General features: G+C 42.2%; 1 protein-coding gene and 1 non-coding gene across 6 annotated transcripts in view; both read left to right on the top strand.

The window, feature by feature from the left end:
* MGAT1 (alpha-1,3-mannosyl-glycoprotein 2-beta-N-acetylglucosaminyltransferase) overlaps positions 1-10,010 on the top strand; it is a 50,053-nt gene extending 40,043 nt beyond the window's left edge. For 4 of the 5 annotated variants that reach the window (XM_039360937.1, XM_039360938.1, XM_039360940.1 and 1 more), the window contains one exon: positions 5,425-10,010. In XM_039360937.1, coding sequence (XP_039216871.1) covers positions 5,499-6,839 — 1,341 coding nt within the window. In that variant the 5' untranslated portion in view covers positions 5,425-5,498 and the 3' untranslated portion in view covers positions 6,840-10,010. Of the gene's footprint in view, positions 1-4,605; positions 5,247-5,424 lie in introns of those variants that run through there. The other variant, XM_039360941.1, reaches the window with a different exon arrangement.
* An 11,287-nt stretch (positions 10,011-21,297) lies between these two features.
* Positions 21,298-21,389, top strand: TRNAY-GUA. The gene is given in 2 exon segments: positions 21,298-21,334; positions 21,354-21,389. It is a non-coding gene; the product is annotated as a tRNA-Tyr (tRNA).
* The last annotated feature ends 3,418 nt before the right edge of the window (positions 21,390-24,807 follow it).

The raw sequence follows: 24,807 nt of genomic DNA, 5'->3' as shown, positions 1-24,807 counted from the left end.
GTTTGAAAAAAAAAAGTATCATAACTCACTTTTTCAGTGCCACTGTAACATTGTAACACATTGGAACAGGGTCACAAAATGAATTCTTGTAAGTCAAGGACTACCTGTGTGACTTCTAGTTGATAATCAGTTGTTTCTTAACTATTTATCTTCTAAGTACAATGTCAGTGAATTTGTATGTTCCTGAATGTAGAAGCTGTTGAAATTAAAGTACGACATTAAATGAACTTTGCGTTACAAAGCTATCCTGAATATTTCCTCTTTTATTCGTTGATGGTGCTGCTACAGAGGACCCCCAATTGCTTAAGAAAGAAACATTCCTTAAATATACAATTGTCCCAGAAACATAGAAAATGGACAACAGTAAAAGACCTAGTGGTACATCAACGTTGCCCTTTGCAACAACGGCCCAGCCGTTTTCTTTTCTTAAGAAGCCAGGATGGGGGGGGTTGTGACTCTGAAAGGAGAGCAGTTCATATTTAATTCCTCCAAAAGATGGAATTGTATTTCCCAATAAATTATGGAATGCACATGATGACACAAGCCCATTTATTAGTCTGAAGTCAAGTCTTTAAGGTTTTGTGGAGGTGAAAACATGATGAAAATGATCTGTTAAGAGTAAAGAATTCTGGTGATATAATGCAGAAAGGATGTGTGACTTCAACCCCATGCATACTACTTCTTCCTGTCCCCACTCACCTAACACAGTACTGTTATTATTTACCAATAGAGAAGAATTGTTGTTATTTACCCAGGGGCAAGAAGGTTCATTTAATCTAAAGTTAGGGAGGCATACCTATTTGGGAGGCATATCAGAGTTGGGAAAAGAGATATTTTATCAAGGTATTTATCTCACCCTGCACTTCTGAAATGAAGGATCTCTTTGTCGTCTTCTTATTGGTTTGAATCTAGCTTGGCACAATAGAAAGTGGATTTCCCTGCCTGCCAATACATAGAATGATAAATTTTTGTTCATTTGCTTCTTCTAAATTTAATGGAGTTAAGGCATCTATATGTCCAGTGATATCAGGGAAACCTGCAGCTTATTCTGTGATAGAGAGAGAGAGAGAGAGAGGGAGGGAGGGAGGGAGAGAGAGAGAGAGAGAGGGAGGAAGAGAAGAGAAGAGAGGAAGGGAAGGAAGGAAGGAAGGAAGGAAGGAAGGAAGGAAGGAAGGAAGGAAGGAAGGAAGGAAGGAAGGAAGGAAGGAAGGAATTTTAATATAGGAATTCTAAACAATACAATTTCTAAAGGGGTGGTCACGTTAGTCTGTTGCAATACAATTAAGATATTTTCTGATTCTTATAAAACCTAATTTTATAGGAGAGATATAAAACCTTGATGGATTTTGTTCAGTTGGTTTTATCATTTCCATGCCACCTCCATCCAATATTCAAAGAAATACTGGGTGACTCATAGCACAATAAAAAAAACAAGTGATAGGACAATGAAGCAATAACGAATGAAACAATATTTTAAGAATTATAAAAGTATCACATTATAAAAACATATATAGGCTGTCACGTAGCAATGAGTCAGCATGGAAATCACCCTTTTCCCCCCAAACATTCTACAAAGGACTTGATGTCAATTTGCAAACTGCTCCATATCTAAAAAGGCCTGTTTTCAAATCCCTACCCACTGACATCCTGGGAAGAGGATATCTACTACATGCCCCTTTGGCCTGCTCCTACTTCATGAGCAGATTCTAATTACTCACTTTTTAATTAATAAATTTAGAAACCACCTGACCCCCAAACAGTTTTGGGCATTTAGAGCAAAGGGTCTTGAATATAATCTGGACCTCAGTAATAACCAGCATCTTGAATTAACCTGGGAAAAAACAGGAGCCAGAGCAGTTATTAAAAGCACTGGATTTATCCTGCCATGGCAGCTTTCGTCTGTCAGCAGGTGGGCAGAAATATTTTGCACCGGGTATATCCAGGAGCAGCTCTATATAGACAAACTATAGTAGTCTTGGTCAGCAGTTGTCAAACATTGTCAGGATCCCTTTACATTCTTAAAAATTGTTTGAGGACTCCAAAGAACATTGATTCGTGTGGGTTATATCTATCAATATCTACTGTATTGGACATTTAAACAGAAATGTTTAAATATTTCTTTACTTGACTTTGCAGATCCCATGAAAAGGTGTTGGGTACCCTCAGCTGCCCCTAGACCAGTGATGGTGAACCTTTTAGAGACCGAGTGCCCAAACTGCAACCCAAAATCCACTTATTTATCACCGGGGGCCAGGTGGGCGTGGCCCACTGGGTGGGTGTGGCCAAGGTGGGCATGATCACCTCGATGTTGCTCATGAGGAGGGATGCCTGTGGGGGCCGGGCAGGGTTGGGGGAGATCCAGGGGGTCTCTGGCAGGTGGGGCAGTGGGCAGGAGGCTTGTCCTGTGGGATGAGGCGAGGCAGGGCGGGGGTGCCATTGTCACAGGGCAAGGCGAGGCGGGCACCATCAGCCCCCGCACACAGAGGTCAGCAAGCACATGGGTGCTGGGATATATCTGGCCATGTGGGATCTCAGCGAGTTAGTGGGCGGCTGGTTGAAGAGGGACGGTAGCCATCTCCGGGGCATGGCATGCGTGCCCACAGAGAGGGCTCTGAGTGTCGCCTCTGGCACCCGTGCCATTGGTTCGCCACCACTGCCCTAGTCCATTCTTTGAGAATTGCTCCTTGGGATGATAAGGGCTTAAATCGCTGTTCAGTTTACTTGCTTATCTTGCAGTCTATTTTTTATGTTCCTTGTTCTAGAACAGCCATTTTAAACTTGGTGATGTTGTATATTGGGAATTTTTAAAAAAGTGCTGGTTTTTCTATTTTGTCATTTTTTTTGTGTGTGTGTGTATAAATTTTTATTAAAACTTGTAAACAAGAATATAAAAACTAGCACAAACACATAAAGGAAGGAAAAAAAGAAAAAAATCAAAGAAAAAGCAGAAAGTGCAAGAAAAAAATAGAAGATAAACAAAAATGATCTTAAGAACTCACTTCTGATATTCTTCAGAGCAGGTACAACACAAACACATTTTAACCACTCTCTCCACAGTTACATCATGTTCTTTCTATAATTTGTCCTGTCTATAATTGTCAAAACCATATATAACAGTGGTTCTCAACCTTTCTAATGCCGTGACCCCATAATACAGTTCCCCATGTTGTGGTGACCCCTAAGTGGGTGTGGCCACCAATAAGAGGGAGTAGGACAGCTAGGGAAAAGGAAAAAAAATGGCGGACAGCATGGTTTGGCGACCCCCGTGAAATGGTCGTTTGACCCCAAATGGGGTCCTGACCCACAGGTTGAGAACCACTGGTATATAACAAGCTCATTTTTTATTCTCGTGTGAGATTTCCTGTTCTATTTTATGCAAGAGTTGTTTAAAGTGAATGCAAGCGTGTAACTTCCTTGTTAACCTGCTTACGTGTGCTTTTTATACAGTGCATGGAGTACGTTCTCTCTACTGACAAAAACTTACATTTAACAGAAGAGAAGCATGATTGGAGAGTAATATTAACTATACATTATTAATTGAATTTAATTAAATTGAAATAAATGAAATGTTATTCTCATTCTAGACTAACCCACATCATTTAGAGGGCAATTGTGGCCTTTAGTCAAGAAAATGTATATCCTGATCTAGGTAGATTGGTTTTGCCTTGTATAATGCAATTTTTTGTTTGTTTGTTTTATACCTCTGATCTAGGAATCAATGAGAGTGCCTGCTTACTTACATAAAGTTCCACAGTGAAAGGGAATTGCAAGTTCATATATAGTCTTTGATTAGATTAAGAAGCAAGTCCAAAAACCTTTGGGAACCATTTAGATTAGAGAGCAGCTAATCTAATTCACAGCAAATTCTCTCAATAAGACTCTTCAGCAAAATCTAATCTTATCTGATATTTAAAGCAAATCGTGAGAAACAGAGAATTCCATTTTAAAAGGTAGATAGATAACCTTTATTGTCACTTTTCTGTGTACACAGTGGCACATATTAAAATGAAATTCTGATGCCTGCTTTCAAAATATATATATATCCATATATATCCATTCCATATACATATACATAAATTGCATGTGTGTGTGTGTGTGTGTGTATGTGTATATATATATATATATATATATATATATATATATATATATATATAAATACATACATACATACATACATACATACATATTAATCACAGTCCATTTTGAATACATAGTGGAAAAAGAGTTTTGAGATTTAACAAGGTTGATACTTTATGGTACAAAGCTATTACATAATCCAGATGTTCTGCTTCGGATACCACAAAGCCTCCTCCCAGAAGGCAAAGAAAACCAGGTCATGAGAGGATGTGTAGTTTCCCTAATAATACTGCGGACCCTAGTCAAGCAGCGCTTATACTGTATGCGATATCCTGGATCGAAGGAAGTGAACTTCCAATAATCTTTTCTGCCATCCTCACCACTCTCTGCACTGCTTTCCTGTCCGAAGCAGTAATGCTTCCAAACCAAACAGCAATGCCATATGACAGGATGCTTTCAATCGTCTCTGTAGAAAGTGGTAAGGACAGGGGAAGGAAGATGTGCTCTTCTCATACGCAGAAAATGCAGGTGCTGCTGTGCCGTCTTCACCATTGTCTCACTGTTGAGCGACCAAGCTAACCTCCTTGTTAGCTGCACACCCAGAAACTTAATACTACTAACCATCTCCACAGCTGAATTATTCATACACAGAGGCGTGTGGCTGTGCCTGCCTTTTCTGAAATCAATGATGATCTCTTTTGTTTTTCCTACATTTAGAACCATGCTGTACTTACCCAGTCCACCAAACCCTCTACCTCCTCCGTATAAGCACCCTCACTGTCATCCTGAATAAGGCCCACTACTGTTGTATCATCTGCATACTTCACAATAGGGTTGTGAAGCAAACTTTGCACAACAGTCATGGGTCAACAGGGTGAATAACAGTGGACTTAGCAGCCTTAAAGAGAACCTGTGCTCAAAAGAATATGAGTCCCAACTTGCACATGCCGGAAGTCTATCAGTGAGGAAAATCAAGATTCCAGTTGCCCAAAGGAATATTAAAACCTAAAAGATCCAGTTTGTCTACTAAATGCTGAGGAGCGATTGTATTAAAAGCCAAACTAAAATCAACAAACAGCATTCAGACATGAGTACTTCTTTCCTCTTCAGTGCGCCAAGCTCAGATATAGAACAGAGGAAATAGTGTCCTCTGTGGAGCAATTCACCTGGTGAGCAAACTGAAGTGAGTCAAATGCTGGGGGGAGGCTGGCTAGATTAAAATCCTTTATCAGCCTTTCAAATCTTTTCATCATGATGGACATAAGTGCAACTGGATGATAATCAGAGTAGTAAAGGAGGGGAAAGACAGATGAATCAGTAATAACTGTTTTATCACTCATTTTTCAGGTTGATGGTGACAATTTGAAGCTCATCCGAGGGGTGGACATCAGAGGACAGGGTGCGGCCTATGCCTTTGAAGGATGCTGAAGAAAAGTAACCTGATTCTCTGGGGCCTGGTGCTTTTTGTGGCCTGGAACGCTGTGATCCTCTTCTTCCTGTGGACTCGGCCACAGTCTTTATCGGACCATAGCCGCTTAACTGAAGAGGTGATCCGACTGGCCCAGGATGCTGAGGTAGAATTGGAGCGCCAGAAGGAGCTTTTACATCAGATCTACCGCTATAGTTCACTCTGGAACATACGGAAATCCAAAACTCTCCATCTGTCAGCTGCAGTGTCGGTCCAGCCTTCCACAGCTGCGCTTTCACCCCATCACAGTCAGATATCACCTGATGCGGTTTTACCTGTGGTGGTGATTGCCTGCGACCGCAGCACAGTCCGCCGTTGTCTAGATAAACTGTTGCATTACCGTCCCTCAAAGGAGCGATTCCCCATCATTGTAAGCCAGGACTGTGGACATGAGGAAACAGCTAGAGTCATTGCCTCCTATGGAGATTCTATCATGCACATCAAGCAGCCCAATTTAAGTGATATCCCTGTGCCTACCGACCATCGCAAGTTTCAGGGATACTACAAAATTGCTCGACACTATCGCTGGGCTTTGAGCCAGCTTTTCCGGACCTTCAAATACCAAGCAGCCATTGTAGTGGAAGATGACTTGGAAGTCGCCCCAGATTTCTTCGAATATTTTCAAGCGAGTTTCCCACTTCTGCTGGCTGACCCGACTCTTTGGTGTATCTCTGCCTGGAACGATAATGGCAAGGAACAGATGGTAGACGTTGCCCATCCCGAACTTCTCTACCGTACTGATTTTTTCCCTGGTCTGGGCTGGCTTCTGCTCTCTGACTTGTGGGATGAGCTGGAACCCAAGTGGCCCAAGGCTTTCTGGGACGACTGGATGCGACAGCCTGAGCAGCGGCAGGGCCGTTCGTGCATCAGGCCTGAAGTGTCACGCACAATGACTTTTGGCCGTAAAGGCGTGAGCCACGGTCAGTTCTTTGACCAATATCTGAAGTTCATCAAGCTCAATGACCGTTTTGTGCCTTTCACCCAGATGGACCTTTCTTACCTCAAGAAGAATAACTATGAACACTCATTCTTGGCCCAAGTCTACGGTGCCCCTGAACTGCGTGTCGAAGAATTACAGGGGAACCAGCGCCGGGAGTTAGGTACTGTCCGAGTGCAGTACACCACTCGTGATTCTTTCAAGGCCTTTGCAAAAGCCTTGGGTGTTATGGATGACCTCAAATCAGGAGTGCCCCGTGCTGGTTATCAGGGCATTGTGAGCTTCCTTTACCGAGGCCGCCGTGTTTTCTTGGCTCCTCCTCCTGACTGGACAGGCTACGACCCCAGCTGGAGTTAGCAGCTGAGGATTTTTGAGCATGTTGGATCCCATCGGGAAAAGGGTGCTTGGGTGGGGGTGGGGGCAAAACTCTGTGTTTTCTTCTCCTGTGTGGTATTCAAGGTGCATTCCAGGAACGAGGATTGTTTTGTGCACTTAATTTGGGGGAGGAGTTAATGGCAGGAGGGACGGATTACGGGGGTATTCCAAAGCCCCAACATCATAGATGAGAGGAGCATTCTGGGTTCCCTGTTCTCTTCCCGATGCCTGTCTTCCTTCTCGACGCTGCTGCCTGTCCACCGATTAGATCCTTGGTGGCCTGTCCAAATGTGTGCATTTTGAGGTCGAAATGAGTGCTAAACCAAAGCAGTGACCCGCTGAAGCTTTCCCAGTTTCGTTGAGATAACAGCAGGCCAGAGCAACTTGTGATCTTTTGAGACAGATGTAGCTCCTCAGTCAAGTAGTCTGTGTTTGGCCACAGACTTTTCATACATATCTTTAAATTCTAGCCAAGCAAAATGGGGAGACTCGTTAAGCTCCCGAGAAACTACGATTCAAAACTGGCACACTGCATTCAACTTGTTAGGTCGCAGGTAAGCTATAGGGAGAAAATAAAAGTTGTTTTTTTTTTCTCTCAGCTCTTGGCTGCTGCTTCACGTCTCACCTGGGGCATACTGTAAGGTTTGGAAAGCAGGAAGCTCTTTCAGGTGATCATTGAACCCCCCTCAAAAGGACCATCTTTATTGACCATATTGGCCATTTTTATGTTGATCTCTTAGATATCCTAATTCTTTAACCCTATTGAATGGGACAACAGAGATACAATGTGTGCACGACAACAAACTTAAGATGATTGTCACTCAGATGAGATGGAAAGGAAGGTCAGAGCCTCTTTTATTTGCTTTTTTTAACTTGGGCATGAGGATAGAGTAGTCAGAGCGCATGAACGTGGGCTGCTACCTTTTTTATAGCTCCCTGCCGGGACCTGTTAACTTTAGCTCAAATAAAGTTTTGGATGGAGGTGGGCATTTTCTTCTCATCCTCTAACTTGCTTCTATGAGATACATGAAGGTCTGGCTTTGCGGCCTTCTAGCCACTGCCTGCTGTCGAATGATCCTTTCTGTAAGCCCCAGTGGAAGATGATGGGCTGCAGGTGGGCCATTAAGCTTGAAAACAGCTCTGGGAAAGGAAGGCCCAAGGCTAGCCCTTCAGGACGCAGGAGGGGACATCCAGGCATTTCAATCTCCACTCTGAAATGATAGAGACTTTCAATATATCTATTGACTGTCTATTCAAAGGAAGCCGACCGATGTCTCGCTGTGGCTGCCATGTTCTCTTCCCAGGTTCATGAGGAGAACTTGCCCTAGGCTGCCTTAATTTCCATGGTGTAGGAAATTCCATCCAGATCTACGGCAGAGTGTGCTGGTGGCTCGGTTGCATTTTTTTTTTAATTGCTGGGGTTTTGTTTTTTTTCCTGAAAGGCCATATTTGGAACTGGTCACTGCTACGTATCTGGATCACGGTGGGCGCTAAGTAGAGTGGAGGGAGGAGACTTCTTGAGGCATTGGAGCATCTCACGAAAGGACACCTCCAACCCAAGGAGTCCAGCCTTATTCAGTGGGGCAGAGTCCGCCTTCCCCGTTCTTGCCTTTGGGAGTTGCCACCGAGCTGCTCCAGATGGCCGTTTTAGGAGGCAGGCAGGAGGAAGCAACTTCACACCTCCTTTGGCCAAAATTTAGACTACACCAAAGGGTATATTGCGTTATTTGAATGCTTGTTACTTTTTTTCCCCCTTTTTTTAAAAAACGTGCATAAGACCATCTCTGTGATGAATGGAGGAAGGGAGGTTGTGTTTTGGCATTCCGCTTCAGTGAGGGGAGGTTTTTTTTCCCCCTTCGTATATCTGCTCTTCTAGTTGGTGCAGGGGGGGGGGGGTCGGGGAGGAGATGGTGCCTTGGGGAGACTGCTTTGAATGGCTGGATGCATCTGCTTACGTCCTGAGGTTTTTTCCTTTTGGAAAAAAAAGAAACTAATGCTGCAGAGAATGGGGCTCTCTTTAAAAAATTTTTTTTAAAAAAAATGACCTGCTGTGACCTGCGTCTGGAATATTGATAATTTGGACGTGTTTCTAGGTTGATTTTTCACTTTTAATTCTCTGCGAAGAGACTACTGCTTGACGCTTTTCTGGGTCAGGCTTCCATTTGAAAAGAAAGCAAAGTAGGGCAGACCTGTGTATAGAACATGAGTGGGAAAGTCTCCATGGGGAGAGCAAAGGTCTTTTGGCACGATTTCACTCACCTGTAACAGTTTCCTGAATAGACATGCGGAAATGATCACTTTGAGCCCTCGGTTTACGATGTGGTCCCCTTCAGAACCGTTGTACTCCATTTTATCTGGATGGGGAGGGTGTAATGGAAAATTGGATTATTATTTTTTGGGGGGCAGGTTATTTTAATCCCAATTTTCAAGATTTGCTGGATCCTGGGTGAAAGAATTGCCCTTTTTAAAACTAGAAACAGCAAGAGAGCTGTTCTTACCTTTAGTATTATGTTCTGGGACTCAGCCTTGATGTCTCGGTTTGCAAGTATATTGCCATCTCCTCTCAGTAGAAGGCAGCTAATTGAACTTATGGAGGAAGGGAAGGGAAAATGGAAATCTCTTTTAGGGTTCCCTCCTTTCACTTCTGTCCTCTGGTGCTCAGTCAGCCAATCAATCAGGGAAATGAAAACAGGAGGACAGAGATAAATCCTTTTTTTTTTTTTTCCTGAATCCTCAGTTCTGTGTAACTTAATCCACACCATCTGTAGCCCAAACTCTCTCCTTTGCCCTACTGTCCTTATTAGTGTTTTGTCCTAGGTCACAGTGAAATGATCACGTTTCCCAATCCAGTCTGTGATTTGGGGGAAACAATTGGAAGATGCTCAGCGGAGATCCCAGCAGAAAGGAAAACCCACCAGCAGCCACAATTCTTCTCCCTTTCTGTCCTGAGCTGTTTTCTGTTCCTGAAAATATCTCTGCTGAAAATTCTAGCTGAAAAATAAGTTGTCGCTACATCTGGATGTTTGAATCAAGGTTGTTTGACGGAGAGACGCTAATTTTATGTTCACAACTAATTGGTGAGAAGAACTGAAAGAAGCAAAAATTTAAAAAAAAAGTTATTTTCCACAATAAAATAAAAGCCGTTCCTTTTCAGACAGCCTGTGTAATTGACCTCGTGCAGCAATTTATTGCGTTCATAATGCTTTCGGTGAAATTCGACAAAGGGGAGGGGGCACAACGTTGTCTCTTTAGAGGCCTTACACCCATTTGTTACCCTCCACTTGTACCAGGAATAATAACTCCTGGCATCGAAAGTGGCATTGGTCTTTCTAGGAACATCGAATATATATTTTCATCAAATGGGATCAAGACCCTTCTTCTCTCTGTTGTTCCAGAGTGTGGGACATGGGATAATGGGTTTAAGTTACAGGAAGACAAATTCCAATTGTTTTTCACTGTAATGTTTTTTCAAGCATTTTGGTTGGGCTAACTAGTCAAAGAAGCAGTGGACAATCATCTCTTGAGGATGCTTTAGAGAGTGGTGGCGAACCTATGGCACGCGTGCTAGAGGTGGCACTCGGAGCCCTCTCTGTGGGCACACACACCGTCACCCCAGCACAGCCTCCTCACCAGCACCCCCCCCCAGGAGAAGAGTCGCCCCCAGGCGCAGCTCACGCAAAGCAGCACAGCCAAGGACATGGTAGCTGGACAGCGGGGACAAGACTCCGCCCTTGCGCCCCATCGCACGCAGATGATGCTGCAGGGCACGGGTGGAGGACGTGGCCACCATGGTGCTGCTGGACTGCCTGGGTGATCTGTGGCGGGCCATGGAGGGGGTGGGTGGCCTAGCAGGCAGGGCGGAGCAGGGATGGGGGTGGGGGGCAGTTTTTGGGCACTCGGTCTCTAAAAGGTTCACCATCACTGCTTTAGAGTTTGGATTGCACTGAGCAGAGGGTTAGACTCAATGGTCCAAGTGTTCTAATTCTTCAATTCCACCTCCAGGTTTATAAGAATAGATCAGGAGGAATCTGGGAAATTCTGAAGTCCACACATCTTAAAAGTTGCTGAGGTTGAGAGACTCTGCCCTACAGCAACAAGAAGTGTTCGGTGATGGAAGTCCCAGGACCATCACTTTCCCTGCTGATATTTCCCCAACGCTTTTCAAAAGCAATCACCCCCCTTTTCTCTCTTTCCAATCCCTGCTTCCTACCTTGCTATCCTCTATTTATGCAAAGCCCTATATTATTATTAGCATTATTATGTAATCCAGCTGTCAAAGCTCCTGGAAGCTTCCTTACATTTCTGTACTGATGTATTTGAACAAAATATATGGAAGGATGCATTAGGACACCAATGATTTCTTCTTTTCTGGGCAGCTGCTGTTGCTTTGTTAAGCAAAAAAAGATATCTTCTATCTCAAAACCGCTTAGATTTCCGCCAACCTCTTAATTGGTGAGGATACGCAGTTTGCTGCCTTAGGAAATTGAAAAATTACTGCTTTCTGAAATTCCCAAATTTTAAGCTGCTCAAGTTCTAGGCACTTTTTTTTAATTAGCATTTATTTCAAATGAATGTTGCTATTTATTTTGGTATTGCAAATGCAACACAATTCCACTTGGTTAGCTTTTTGTGGAATTATTTCTTGATTATTCAATTTCAAATGGAACAATCCAGATGCTGCATTTGTTTGGCTTCTGATACTTTTTTCCAAATTTTTTTTTTAAATTATTTGCAGAATCTTGTGGAGCAGCAGCAACTGGTAAAAGGGTACTAGTGCAAGCTACTAGTAGAGGATTGCCATTCTTCCTTACTGGTTTTTCAGGAAAAATACCACTGTGGCACTGCTTTCAAGGCTCTCAGAAAGTGCCTTAGCCTTATATAAATACAGATGTGGGCATTGCGTATTAAAAATTTGGCAATAGGCTAATATACTCTGAAAAAGAACATCCGAAGGACAAGTAGTTGTGCAATGCTGATTGATTTTTTTATCCTCAGGCATTTTTACTCTGCCAGGTGGCAGGTTCAAGCTGATTAACAATTAAACTGAAGAATAGTTTACAAATTCTGTGTCAACCAACCGTTTGCAAAAGAGAGAAAATTATATTACTTTCTGGCAGTACTGAGAAAAGAGAGAATCATATGCCTAAGAAATTGCAGGAGCTAAAGTGCACCTCTCTTTTTCCATGTTCACCGTCTCAAACTAAGCCCCAGAGAGAAGTTCTCCAAGCAGATGTTACGATACTTTTTGCTGACAACTAGCAATATTTTTGAGAGAAAGAACGTCTAGTTTTGTTTGCTTGTTCTTTTTTCAAACAAGGAGCCTGGATTTCATTTGGAGGGTTGGATAAAAGGTGAATACCGTGTCTGAAAAGATTGAAAACTTCTGGGATATATTATAAGAAATGGCAAGATTAGACATTCACTAGAAATGAAGCCATACTCTTCCATTCTGCTCACTAACCTAAAACAGCTGCATTTCAGAAGATTGCTCCTATGTGGGATCTGGGCTTTCTATGGGCAATTGCTTCTCCACTGGATCATTGCTATGATTTGAACAGGACAGGCTCTGAATATACAAGGGCAATTTGGAAATAAACCTCCATTTGGTTATCAATGACAGACACTCGCAGATGCAGAACTTTTATTATACACATTAGAAAACTAAAACATTGCATTACTTTTTGACATAATCGCCATTCAAACTGAGGCACTTGTCATAACATCTTATACAAGGTTTGAAATTTCTTAGTAGTTGTTCAGCGCCAAATCCAGGCTATGGGGGTGTGATCAAAAACCTCCCAACAGAACTGCTTCAAATGTTCTTGGGTGCGTCTAGTGGTGCGCGGGCAAGCATTATCATGAACCACCACCACACCGGAAGTGGTGCCATAGGAAATCCCACCAAATGTGAAGATGCCAAAGGAGTACTGCTAGTGACGTTCATGGAGGGTAGTTCAACCATCAATTCAGAAGTCTACTGTGAAAGGTTACAAAAATTCAGACAAGCTGTCCTTAACAAGCATCGGGGCATGACTTCCGGTGACTTCCGGTGTGGTGTTGGTTCACGATAATGCTCACCCACACACCGCTAGACACACCCAAGAACTTTTGAAGCAGTTCCATTGGGATATTTTTGATCACCCTCCCACACAGTCCAGACTTGGCGCCGAGCAACTACTACTAAGGAATTTAAACCATGTAAGATGTTATGACAACTGCCTCAATTTGAATGGCGATTATGTCAAAAAGTAATGTAATGTTGTAGTTTTCTAATGTGCAGAATAAAAGTTCTGTATCTGCAAGTGCCTGTCATTGACAACCAAACAGGTTTATTTCCGAATTGCCCTCGTATATTGAGGAGACCAAGAAACCTTTTTTGGGTGCTATTACTTGTAGAGCATACTTGTGGTGACTTATTCCCCTAGCCTTCCCTATCTTTTCAAAGGTAGGCAGTTGGATGTCCTCTGGAGTTTCGTTTTTACACTTACCATTAGCAGGACTTGTTGAAGTTGATGGAGTGAAACATACAGATCAGCCTTCCTTAACTGGTGTTCTTCAGATGTGCAGACTTCAACTGCCAGAATTTCTAGCCAGCAAGACCACTGCTAAATTGAGGCTATATGTCAGTGGTGGCGAACCTATGGCACGATTGCCAAAGATGGCACTCGGAGCCCTCTCTGTGGGCACACGTGCCGTTGCCCCAGCCCCACCTCCCCCCCATGGCCCCTTCCACACCAGCAGCCCCTGAAGGAGCCCCCAGGCACGGACCGCTTGGAGCAGTGCAGCCAAGGACATGGCAGCTGGGCAGTGGGGACAAGACTCTGCCCTTGTGCCCCATCTCAAAAAGTTGATGCTGCAGGACACGGGAGGAGGGCGTGGCCACCATAAGCGCTGCTGGGCCGTCTGGGCTATCTGCGTGGGTGGCCCTGCGGGTGGGTGGGGGCGGTGCAGGGGTGGAGCAGTTTTGGGGCACTCAATCTCTAAAAGGTTCGCCATCTCTGCTATATGTATATCTGGAAGTTGCCAGATTGGAGAAAACTAATCTGGATTACAAAGGAAAGACTGGTAATCCTCCAAATAAAGAGGCTCAGCTCTTTGTCTGCCACAGTTAATTACTGGCAAGGACTACAGTCCACACCAGGAGAGCAACAGATTTCTCTCCCTTAATCATAGAGGGGACCAGTTGACCTACAAGTAGTCCTCAGTTAATGACTGCTCAGTTTAGCCACTATTCAAATTTACAGCAGTGCTTTACAACCAGTCTTCCAACTTAATGACTGTCTCAGTGTCCACAATTGATATCATCATCATCCAGGTAGTTCACAACTGGTACACATTTATGATGGTTGCAGTGTCCCAAAGTCATGGGATAGCCATTTGTGAGTTTCTGATAAGCTTATGTCCCTTTGGCTGACTTCTGATAGGAAATCTTGATTTTAGAGCAATTGTCCATCGTTACACAGATTCATGCACATTCCTTTAATGGAGTTACATATGTGTTATCAAACTCTTGTTGACTGCTAGTGATCATACAGACAGTCGCTGCAATCAAGTCCATCCATCTTGTGGCTAGTCTTCTTCTTCCACCATTATTATGTTGTTATTATTGTTTGTCACATCAACCAGATGTTCAGACTGGATTTGGCATTTTTGTCCATCTACTGAGTTCTTCCCAAGGAAATGGGGATAGGCAGATGTGGATATCTGATGGTGTTACATTATAATTACTAGTATTCAAACTTCATGTTGCCTGACTTTCAATGACTCTGGAGGAAATTTACAATAAAATCAATGAAACATAACAAATAAAGATAAAAGGTAGCAAGCATGATGAAGTGAGGGCTTTGTTCCCCTCAGGAAAGGCCTAGGCCAGGGGTAGGCAACCTCGGCTCTTTTATGACTCGTGGACTTCAACTCCCAGAATTCCTGAGTCAGCATAGCTATGCTGGGAGTTGAAGTCCACGAGTCATAAAAGAGCCGAGGTTGCCTACCCCTGGCCTAGGCAAACAGATTTTCTAGCACTGGTGATGTTACCTAGTTTGGGTACTGAAACATCTACAAGAAAACAAGCTCAGAGAGCACCAAGGACTTCCCTAGATTTTCAGGTTTTTGCAAATGTTCCAAAATAGAATAATTTGAGTCTGGTCATTTGTGCTTTGAGTAAGAAATATGGGTTGATTTATTCTATGATACACTTATCTTGACTTTTCATGGTATTCTCAGGAATCTTCTCCAATATGAAAGTTCAAAGTACTTGTTCCTGTTTCCTCAAAATCCTCAAAAAAATCTTTTATTGCTATGTACCTAATTTGTGACATATTTCTTGATTTCTGGTTCCTTTTCTGTAGATAGTCAAATTTAGAGAAGAGAATATTCATAGCTCAGAGTTGAACTGTGAGGTCCTTGTGCTCTCTGAGCTTGGTTTTTCTTGCAAACATTCCATTACCCAACTAGGTAACATCATCAGTTCTAGTAGAGAGTGGGGTGTGCTATCATTTTATAAACTAGTGGCTTGCCCTGTCAGTTTGGAAATAAAATGTCTACAAGAAAACAACCAACCTCAGCCAAACTTAAAAAGCAGAAAATATTCACCACTGACACACACACACACACACACACACATATTTAATATTCGACTAGAACAGGGCTTTTCAACTGGTGGTACTGTAGCACCTGGCAGGTAATACACAACCTCTAGCCAAGTGTAGTGGGGGAGGGAATGAGCTAAAGCGGTGCCACGCAAGCCTGGAGACCTGCTGGAGCTGCAGGGCTCAGCAGAAGCCCCGGGATGTATGCACGCGGCTGATGCTGGTTGGAGCTTCTGGCACACCCAAGAAGAGAAGAGGAGGAGGGTAGAGGAGAAGCTATAAAAGGAGGTTTTGGCGGGAGAGAAAAAAAACATGGAGAAAGAGAGAGGAGGCTTTTGTTAGCGAAGCGGTGAGAGAGTGAATGGCCTTTGTGAGCAAAGAGTGAATGAAAGAGTGAGTGAGGGGCTTGTGCAAGCAACGTGTGAGTGAATGGGAGTGAGATAAGCTTGCAAGCAATGTGTGAGTGAATGGGAGCAAGAAAAGCTTTTGTGAGCAACATGTGAGTGAATGGAGTGAGAAGCTTGTGTGAGCAACGTGAGTGAATGGGAGCAAGAGAAGCTTGTACAAGTAACGTGTGAATGGGAGTGAGATAAGCTTGTGCAAGCAACATGTGAGTGAATGAGAGCAAGAGAAGCTTTTGCAAGCAACGTGTGAGTGAATGAGAGCGAGAAGCTTTTGCGAGCAACATGTGAGTGAATGAGCAAGAAGCTTGTGCAAGCAACATGTGAGTGAATGGAAGCAAGCAATGTGTGAGAATGAGAGCGAGAAGCTTTTGCGAGCAACATGAGTGAGCAAGAAGCTTGTGTAAGCAACATGTGAGTGAAAGAGCAAGAGATGCTTGTGCGAGCAATGTGTGAGTGAAAGTGAGAGAGAAGCTTGTATGAGCCACGTGTGAATGACGAGAGACGCTTTTGCGAGCAATGTGTGAGTAAATGTGAGAGAGAAGCTTGTGCGAGCCATGTGTAAATGAGACCAAGAGAAGCTTTTGCGAGCAATGTGTGAATGAGACAAGAGAAGCTTGTGCAAGCAATGTGTGAAAATGAGAGAGAGAAGCTTTTGAGAGCAACGTGAGTGAATGAGCGAGCTTGTGCAAGCAACATGTGAGTGAATGAAAGCGAGAGAAGTTTGTGTGAGCAACATGTGAGTGAATGAGAGCTTTTGCGAGCAATGTGTGAGTGAATGAGAGAACCTTGCGCGAGCCACGAGCCACGTGTGAGTGAATAAGAGCAAGCTAGAGGCTTTTGCTAGCAAAGGGTGAGGGAGGGGGTTGCAAGCAAAGGATGAGAGAAAAAGGGAAAAGTGAGGGGGAGAAGGGAAAAAGAAAAGAAAAGGCATTGATTTCTGAGTTCCACTGTTGCAGTAGGAAGGAATCATTAACATTGAACCTCAACTTTTTACTTTTCCATAATATTATAAACTAGCCATTTCTATAACAACAAAGGAATCTAACCAGTAAAGCCCCAAATCCCCCCCTTTTTTTAGTCATCAAGTTTTTGACACCTTGCTAAGCACTGGTGATACTCAAATATTGTCATGTCCTAAAAGTGGTAAAATATGTGAAAAGGTTGAAAAGCTCTGGAGATCTAGATCTCCAAGGTCCCTTCCAACTCTGTTAGTCTGTTAATATCTTCTGGGTTTTGTTGTTGTTGTTGTTGTTCACTGTGCTCCTTGATTCTCATTACCAGTATCTGCAGTTACTTTGCATTTTCAGCTATTGAGAATAGTGTCATTAGCATAAAACAGGTTCTTCCAGTTTTAAAGCCACACTGGTCTTTTTTTAATTGATCTTTTCTCAATATATATTCACCATAAAGGTTGAATAAATGAGAGAATATCTAGCCTTGTCTCACATCCTTTGGTGATGAAGAACCAGCCTGTTTTGCTGGCATTCTTATCCTATGTATAGGTCCATGAGAACAATGAAATCTAGGATTTACATTTTCCTAAGGACATTCCAACTAACTGACACAAGGAAAGGCCTTTGTGTAATCAGTGACTTTTTGTTTGTTTGTTATTCTTTGACTTTTTCAATTATCCAGCATGCATCAGCAATAATGTCTCTTGTTCTTTGGCTTTATATAAAACCAGATTGAGCATAGCTCTTTCCATTACAGCTCTAATCTGTGTTGAATTTTCATAAGCATTGTTTTGCTAGTAGTTGGAATTAAGGCTATTGCATGACAGTTTATGCACTGCGTAAAATCTCCTTTTTATGAAATTGCTATGTAGGCTGATCTCTTCTAATCTGTTGGCCATTGTGTCATTCTTTAGATTTGCTGGCCTAGTTTGCTTTTTTCTGTTGTTTGCCATACTTCTGTAGACATTTCATCAATTCCTAGGGCCTTTTGAATTAGTAATGATCAGTTCTAAATGTATCTTCTATATTAGAGGTTAGTGTAAATAATGTAACTAAACTCTGGACCTTACCAGTGAGACTCAGAACTTCAAAGTAATTTCCTGAAAATGATGGGTCATATGCTCAAGATCATATCATGAAAAATAATTGGCTGTTTCTTCCTGCTTGCGCTTGATTTTTATCAGCTGATGATCTGTTACACAATCAATCCTTAGTCATGTCTTTGCTATTACTGAACTCTTTCATCTCCTTGTGGTAATAATATAATCAGCGTGATTATACGCCATCTGGTGATATCCATGTATATAGACATCATTTGGGTTCTTTGAAGACTGTTAGTAATAAATTGAATTGGCAGAAAGTGGTAAGTCACTCTCTGGTTTAATTTTGGTTACCTAGGCCATATAGTCCAACTACTTTCCTCCTACATATTTCCAACTTCAGTATTCCAGTACCAGAGCATAAGCTGGAGAACCTGCTTATATATTTTACTGCTTTCAGGTTGAACTTGGTAAACTAATCAGCCTCCTTCTCTTCTGCATCAGTGGTTGGAGCATAAACTTGGATAAAGATAATATTAAAGGATTAATCACAAAGTCTAATTAATGATCACTGACTGAGTTGTATCCAAGTGCTATCTTTGCTAAGAAAGGGGGTGTCAGGATATATTTGAGCTTTATTCCTGGGTGTTCAAAACAATGTATGTTACACCGGTTCATAAAGAATTATAACCATCGAAATCTAGAATTGTGCAGATATTTAAATATTCCCATTCTGTGCAAATCTTATTTAGGACAAAACTCAAAGCAATAGATGAGATTATAAAGACACAGATATATTCCAAGCCCTGGTGATTTTTCATCTTTCTGTCCAAATTGGATTTTTTTTTTAAAGTTGCTATTGGTTTCTTTTTTAAAAAATCAAAACATGTTATCTTTTGGCACATGGTTATTCCAGCTGAATCCTGGGAAAGCAACACACATACACAGAGAGCTGATTTCCCATTGCAATGAACAACAGGTTGCATTTCTAGTCTCTATTACAGGGTTTGCAAAAATTGAGTGCTAACCAGCAAGCCCAGCAATCACTCTGGGTTAATTGTGCATCCAACACCTCAGAATTCTCTAATCGCATGCAGGTGTTCAACGGGAAATGACAGTCTCTCACAGGAAATGTTGCAAATATGCTTCTTTTAGGTTATGAGAAATGGTCATAGGGGAGATGAACAGAGGAAAGCGTCAATCTCTCTGTCTTGTCTTCTGATGGTCCAATTAGCAAAAACGCCAGGGCCAATTTTAAAAAGGCGCAGTCATGCGCAATCATGCGCCTTCAAAAATTTTCCCCTCAGTATATCAGCTATGAACCACAAGGATCTCTGCCATTTGATAGTCAATCACCAATTCAAACTAACAATTCAGTCCATCACCAATTCAGATCCACACTGTATCGAACCCACTGAGGAGCTGGCTCTTGGGTCTGATGACAGCTGGGAAGTATGAAAATAGTTAAATAGACTGTGCACAATTATGTGGGAAGTCAGCCCCCCCCCAGAGAAGGAAATATTAAAAGGGCAGAAAAATATATTTCCTAAAATGATCTTAAAGAGGCAGAAAAGCATGCCCAGTTTTTCTTAATAGTCCCAAGTCTCTCTCCCCCAAGCAGAAGCCAGATCTGTGGAAATGTAAATAATCCAGGGAGGTTGGAGGCCCCCAGCTAGAAATTTAGGAAGACAAAGACACCTAAAATTTACATACCCCACCCAAACTCTAAGACAGGACATAATAGGATTAACCCACAGATGCCAAAGGGCACACCCAGACTCAGGTCAAAATACATGACACAGGAAATACAAAGCCTAAAACAGGAACAGGAAACAACCTCAAGAGCCCCAGAGGGTATAAAACCCCACTCCCTACATGTGCTGTTTTTTTCTTCCAGAGCCATCTTTCTTTCTGGCTCTTCTCTTCAATAAACTGCAACCTTCTTTCTAAAGCAGTCACCATGTTGTTTATCCCCAGCTTGGACTGAACCATGATGAAGACTTTTCCTTCAACAGGTACAAGATCCAGAGACATTCTGAACAAATGGGGCTATCCAATGGCTTCTGTTCTTTGCGATTGTGGTGACATGCAGACAACACATACAGTATACCTGCCCTTTGTGTCCTGAACGGTGTATACTCGAGGACCTCATGGCAGTGGGACAGAACACAATGTTGCTAGTTTCTGGACAAGAACTGCTTAATTTGTACATAGTTTAATCTTGTATTTTATATTTTAAGTCATATAGTATGCCTTATTTTAATTGTAATGCTTCTGGCCCAAATAAGCAAACCAATTCAGAAGAAGCTGCCTTCAGAAAGTATGAAGAAATGGGACCCTTGAAACATAAGAGGGAGACCTTTGCAATTGGGGACTGGGATTCTTAACTCATCGAAATGTATACACCTCTACTGAGCAATCTCTTCCTGTCCGCCTTCCTCCCAAAAACTATCTAATAAACTTGAAACTGCTTAATAATAGCGCAATCCTACCACCTAGCTAAATGAAAAAAGGGAAGGGAGAATAGAAGGCTGCTCAGTCCCGTATAGAGGAGTTGGCCCTTTGCAACCCCAGCATACGACTTTAGGGGGGGTGTCATCGGAGGAAATACCCCCAAATTTAAGACGGTCCGTGGGGATTCGGTACAAAGGGAGCAGACAGCGCTGCTCTTTAAGCTTAGTTCAGGGATATGGTTGAAAAACATCACTGAAACTGATATGCACTTCCAAGCAAGCGTGATATATGCCAGGAAAGCCTAAACTTTGAAAAAGTTGGAAGGGGCCCCAGATCTTTCCAGGCCCTCCAGCACCTTTAGGGCAGCTCGCCCAGGCAGTTCGCGGGATCCTATGACTCGAGCACGTGGAAGACACGGAGGCTTTCTGCTTGTTGACGCCACGCCCTCTGCTGGGGAAAGGCTGGAATGGCAACCGGTTAAGTGGTTGGATGATCGAAGTGCAGTTTGGCTGTTCAGCTATTAAAAGTTTGGTCCCGGGAATCTGGATGGATTATTCACTTGGATCTCTTCAAATATACTTGTTGCATTGTCTTGGGCACTTTTGAAATCTTTTCCCTGCAGGCTGTTCAGTAGGCTCGTCCTTTCTCGACTTGTGGTTCCCAAAATGTGATCTCCCGGAGCTCAAATCATCTGCCAATGCCAGCCGTGCTCTTTGTCTCCCGAATCCTGTATTTATTTATTGCATTAAAAAAAACGCAAATGAATCGGAGTAAAATTCTGCGCACAACCAAAACTATCTGTTTATATTTTCTCAGATTACTTGCATCAGGTTTATTAGTCATGGTTGGACTGTGAGCTGGTTTTAGAATTAGAAAATATATACTGTATGGCTGTAGGAACATACTTGGATTAAAAAAATTAAAGGAAATGAAACAGGAAAAAACAACCCAGCACTTCCTAACAAAATACATAGGAAATGACCCAGGCTAGTTGCCATGTTCCTTCGATAGCTCAGCTGGTAGAGCGGAGGACTGTAGAGGCTTGCTGGAGTCAGTCATCCTTAGGTCGCTGGTTCGATTCCGGCTCGAAGGAGATTTTTTTTTTAAAGCCTTATTTTTAATTTCTTGATCAAGCAACGCAGTAACCGAGCATTTTAAATAGGTTTCGCTTTTCTACCCCTCGCCACTTTTTAAAATTAAAAAAGTATGATATGCTGGATTAGGCCCCACCTATTTCTGAAAAATGCGTTTTTATAAATAAGGTGACCAACTGTCCTCCTTTAGGGAGGACGGTCCTTTTGTAAGTTCTGTCCTCCCTCGAAAAGTGTCCTCCTTCATGTCCTCCTTTTCGATATTTGAAGACTAATCTGCAGGGCTTTTTTTCCCCCCTCATAGAACGCTCAGAACGGCGTTCCGGCACCTTTTTTTGATGGTTTTTTTTTTTTCAACTTTTTTATGAGCTGTGCTACTCCCATTATTGGCTTTCGAAAGCCAATAGGAATTGCTGCTGAGCGTGCCAAAACACCCGGCTGACAAACTTTGCACATGCAAGTTGTCTGTATTATTATTGCAATGAATAAAACGTTTCTTTTGTTTACAATATTTTTTTCTTCAATTTATTTGTATCCTCCTTTTCATTGTAAAAAAGTTGGTCACCTTAAAAATGAGCCCTTTGTTTCTATGTTTTCTCAGCCTGATCTTCGCGCATTGAGATCTGAGTTTATGCTTTATTTTGAAATAAAAAACAGTTGCAGCCAACTGATTTTTGCTCACACGTGTGAACAAAGAAAACGAACGGCCCAGTTGGGGCCAGAAGAAAACGTAAACTGCAAACCAGTTTATAAAAAAAAAAAAAAAAAATGCGGCTCTAGCTCCAAACGGGCTTCGTGAGTGGCTCCTACAGACGGGCATGAGCCTTCCTATTGGTTGCTAGTGGATGGAACGCCGGGGGTTGAACCTTGCCCAAGGAAATTCGTCCAGTCATCTTGCAGGCAGAACCCAGTTGCAAACTGAAATCTGTGACACGTAACCTATTCATACGTGCTTTATAAAATGCAGACACTATGGAGTCCACATCACAGTAGTCCTGGAGAGATTGAAAGCTTGCAGGCACTTCTGGGGCCTTGGCTGATAGTTTTTGATATGGATTTTGCTTTAGAATGAGGATTTGTTTCGCTTTAGCTCTAAGTCAGTGACACCTTTTCCGACTCACAAAATTTATTCAAAAGCATGAACTTGCATCCAACTTCATCAGATACATTTCAGTACAATTTAGACTAACATAGACTAACATGGCTGTCCATCTACAGTGTCTTAAATGATGCATAATACTAACCTAGGTATCGTAACAAGCCATAGTCAAAAGAATGAAGTTTGTGTCCTCACATCTAAACTGCACAACCATTGTGTCTTGCCATTTGTGTGAGGCAAATCTCACCATTTTAAAGTTACTATGGCTACTGACACTGCTATGAATTTACAGCTCATTTAAGACTTAAAGAAGAAATAAATCCTTTGTCTGCCTCCCCATGTTTTCTGTGATTATTGTCCAGTTAATATTTGTGTTTTGAATCGTATGACGACTGGAGCACACATAAGATTTAATTTTGTTGAGTCATATTACAAAAAAATATCCATTATTATTAAGAGTTAGGGATACATCACATACCACAATCAAAAAGAAAAAGCTTCTGGGAGTTCTTTCTTTTTCTGTGTAATTTCTGAAAAAGATACAGCTGCTTTAAAGAACTACAAAGGTGCTATATAAGCCATTTGCTAGCTATAAATTTGAAATACAGTCTAAGGATAGGATAGCATTTAGGATAGCATTCAAGGATTGTGGGTCTCTCCTATAATCTGTTGGATTAGCTTGTTATTAGACTGGAAAATGGATTGTGACTGAGGGGAGCAAAGCTTTTTCATAAATTTTAATATAGAGCCAGTATATTTCCATCATTGTCCATTTTTACCAATTGTATCTACATTTTAAACCCCCAGCCTTCTCTTTCTTTTCTGTTTGCTGCCACTTAGTGGCCATTTTGAGGCAATTTCTGTTCAGAGATGCTACTCTATGCAATAATGGAAGCATGTGTGTCTACAATATACCACCTCTAAACACTCAGATAACCATTCAAAGGCAGTAAAATACCCAAATGTGTACACTGGTGAAAGCCTAGGCTTAGACTAATTCTCTCTCAGCAGTCAAGCTTTGTCAAGTTAATTTAGCATGGTGCCTTTCATATATTTTCCATTTGCAATTTAGGAAAAAGTGGACACTGCTGATAATACTTTTGTGTGTGTGAAGGAAAAATTGAGACTCCACCTCCAAAATGTAGTGCCTTGTCTAATTTGGATGGGTAGAAGATCAAATTTTTATGCAGTTTTCCTAGATTTTTATTTTAGCATTCCTTCTGACTACAAAGTCCTTGCTTCCCAGATTGCAAGGGATAGGTTGTGATCAATCAGCATCAGAGAAAATGCATTTTGCCCATGTTTATGGTGATGACACATATATCCCAGGCTTGAATATTCTTAGTCCAGCAGAATCTACAATATCCAAGCAATGGGTGGAAATAAAAATGGGGTGCACTGTTAAATCTTCAGGTGAGTTGCAGTAAGTCAGCAAGGTCTCCTGACTCCCAGTGTTTTCACAATAGTGAGAATAAAATCACTTTCTTCCTCCTAAAATAAAAATCTGAAATCAAGAATGCTTGGGGCTAAAGAGGGGAGTATTTGCATAGGTTAGTTCAGAGAACAAATTTTGGGGCTGAACATGTGTCCAGATACATCCTTTTTCTCTTAATCTGTCTTCAATGTCTGTCAGTATTTTGCATCCAGTTTCAGTGTCTGCAGTTCAAAGTTTTAGTGACTAAAACTAAATGAGATTTAGTGACTCAGTCCCTGATGACTTGGTTCAGGCCATGTAGCTAGTTGGATTTTAATTTAAGGGATTAGATGAATTTAACCTATGATTTAAGTCTTATGGGTGTAAGTAAAGCCAGCTACTGTTGCTTGGTCAAATCATGATGAAATAAATCATGGCTTAGCATAATGTTTGAACTCAGTCAATGAATGCTGGCAACTTTCTAGCTAGAAAGGTGAGAACTCCTGTTCTTGAATCCCTATCCTTTTTTTCTTTCATTAGTTTGAATTATTATTTGCCTGATATGCCACCTTTTGTAGAGGAGCTCTTTTTTTTTCCCCTGCAGCACCAACCTTGAGGAAGAAGTTGGGCTGAGACAGTGACCAGCCCAAAGTCCTCCAGTGAGCTTCTGTCACTGAAAGGGGACTAAGGCCTGGGTCTCCCTCCTTCTAGTCCAGGGGTAGGCAACCTTGGCTCTTTTATGACTCGTGGACTTCAACTCCCAGAATTCCTGAGCCAGCATGGCTCAGCTTGGAAACCTCTCCCTTTCCCCTCAGCATGGCTGGCTCAGGAATTCTGGGAGTTGAAGTCCACGAGTCATAAAAGAGCCAAGGTTGCCTACCCCTGTTCTAGTCCAAAGCTTAACCCA

The sequence above is a fragment of the Crotalus tigris genome, unplaced genomic scaffold (assembly GCF_016545835.1).
Source record: "Crotalus tigris isolate CLP2741 ecotype Arizona unplaced genomic scaffold, ASM1654583v1 scf7180000019189.1338056, whole genome shotgun sequence".
Lineage (NCBI taxonomy): Eukaryota > Metazoa > Chordata > Lepidosauria > Squamata > Viperidae > Crotalus > Crotalus tigris.
The sequence above is the reverse complement of the archived record's forward strand: the minus strand, read 5'-3'. Positions and strand labels throughout refer to the sequence as shown.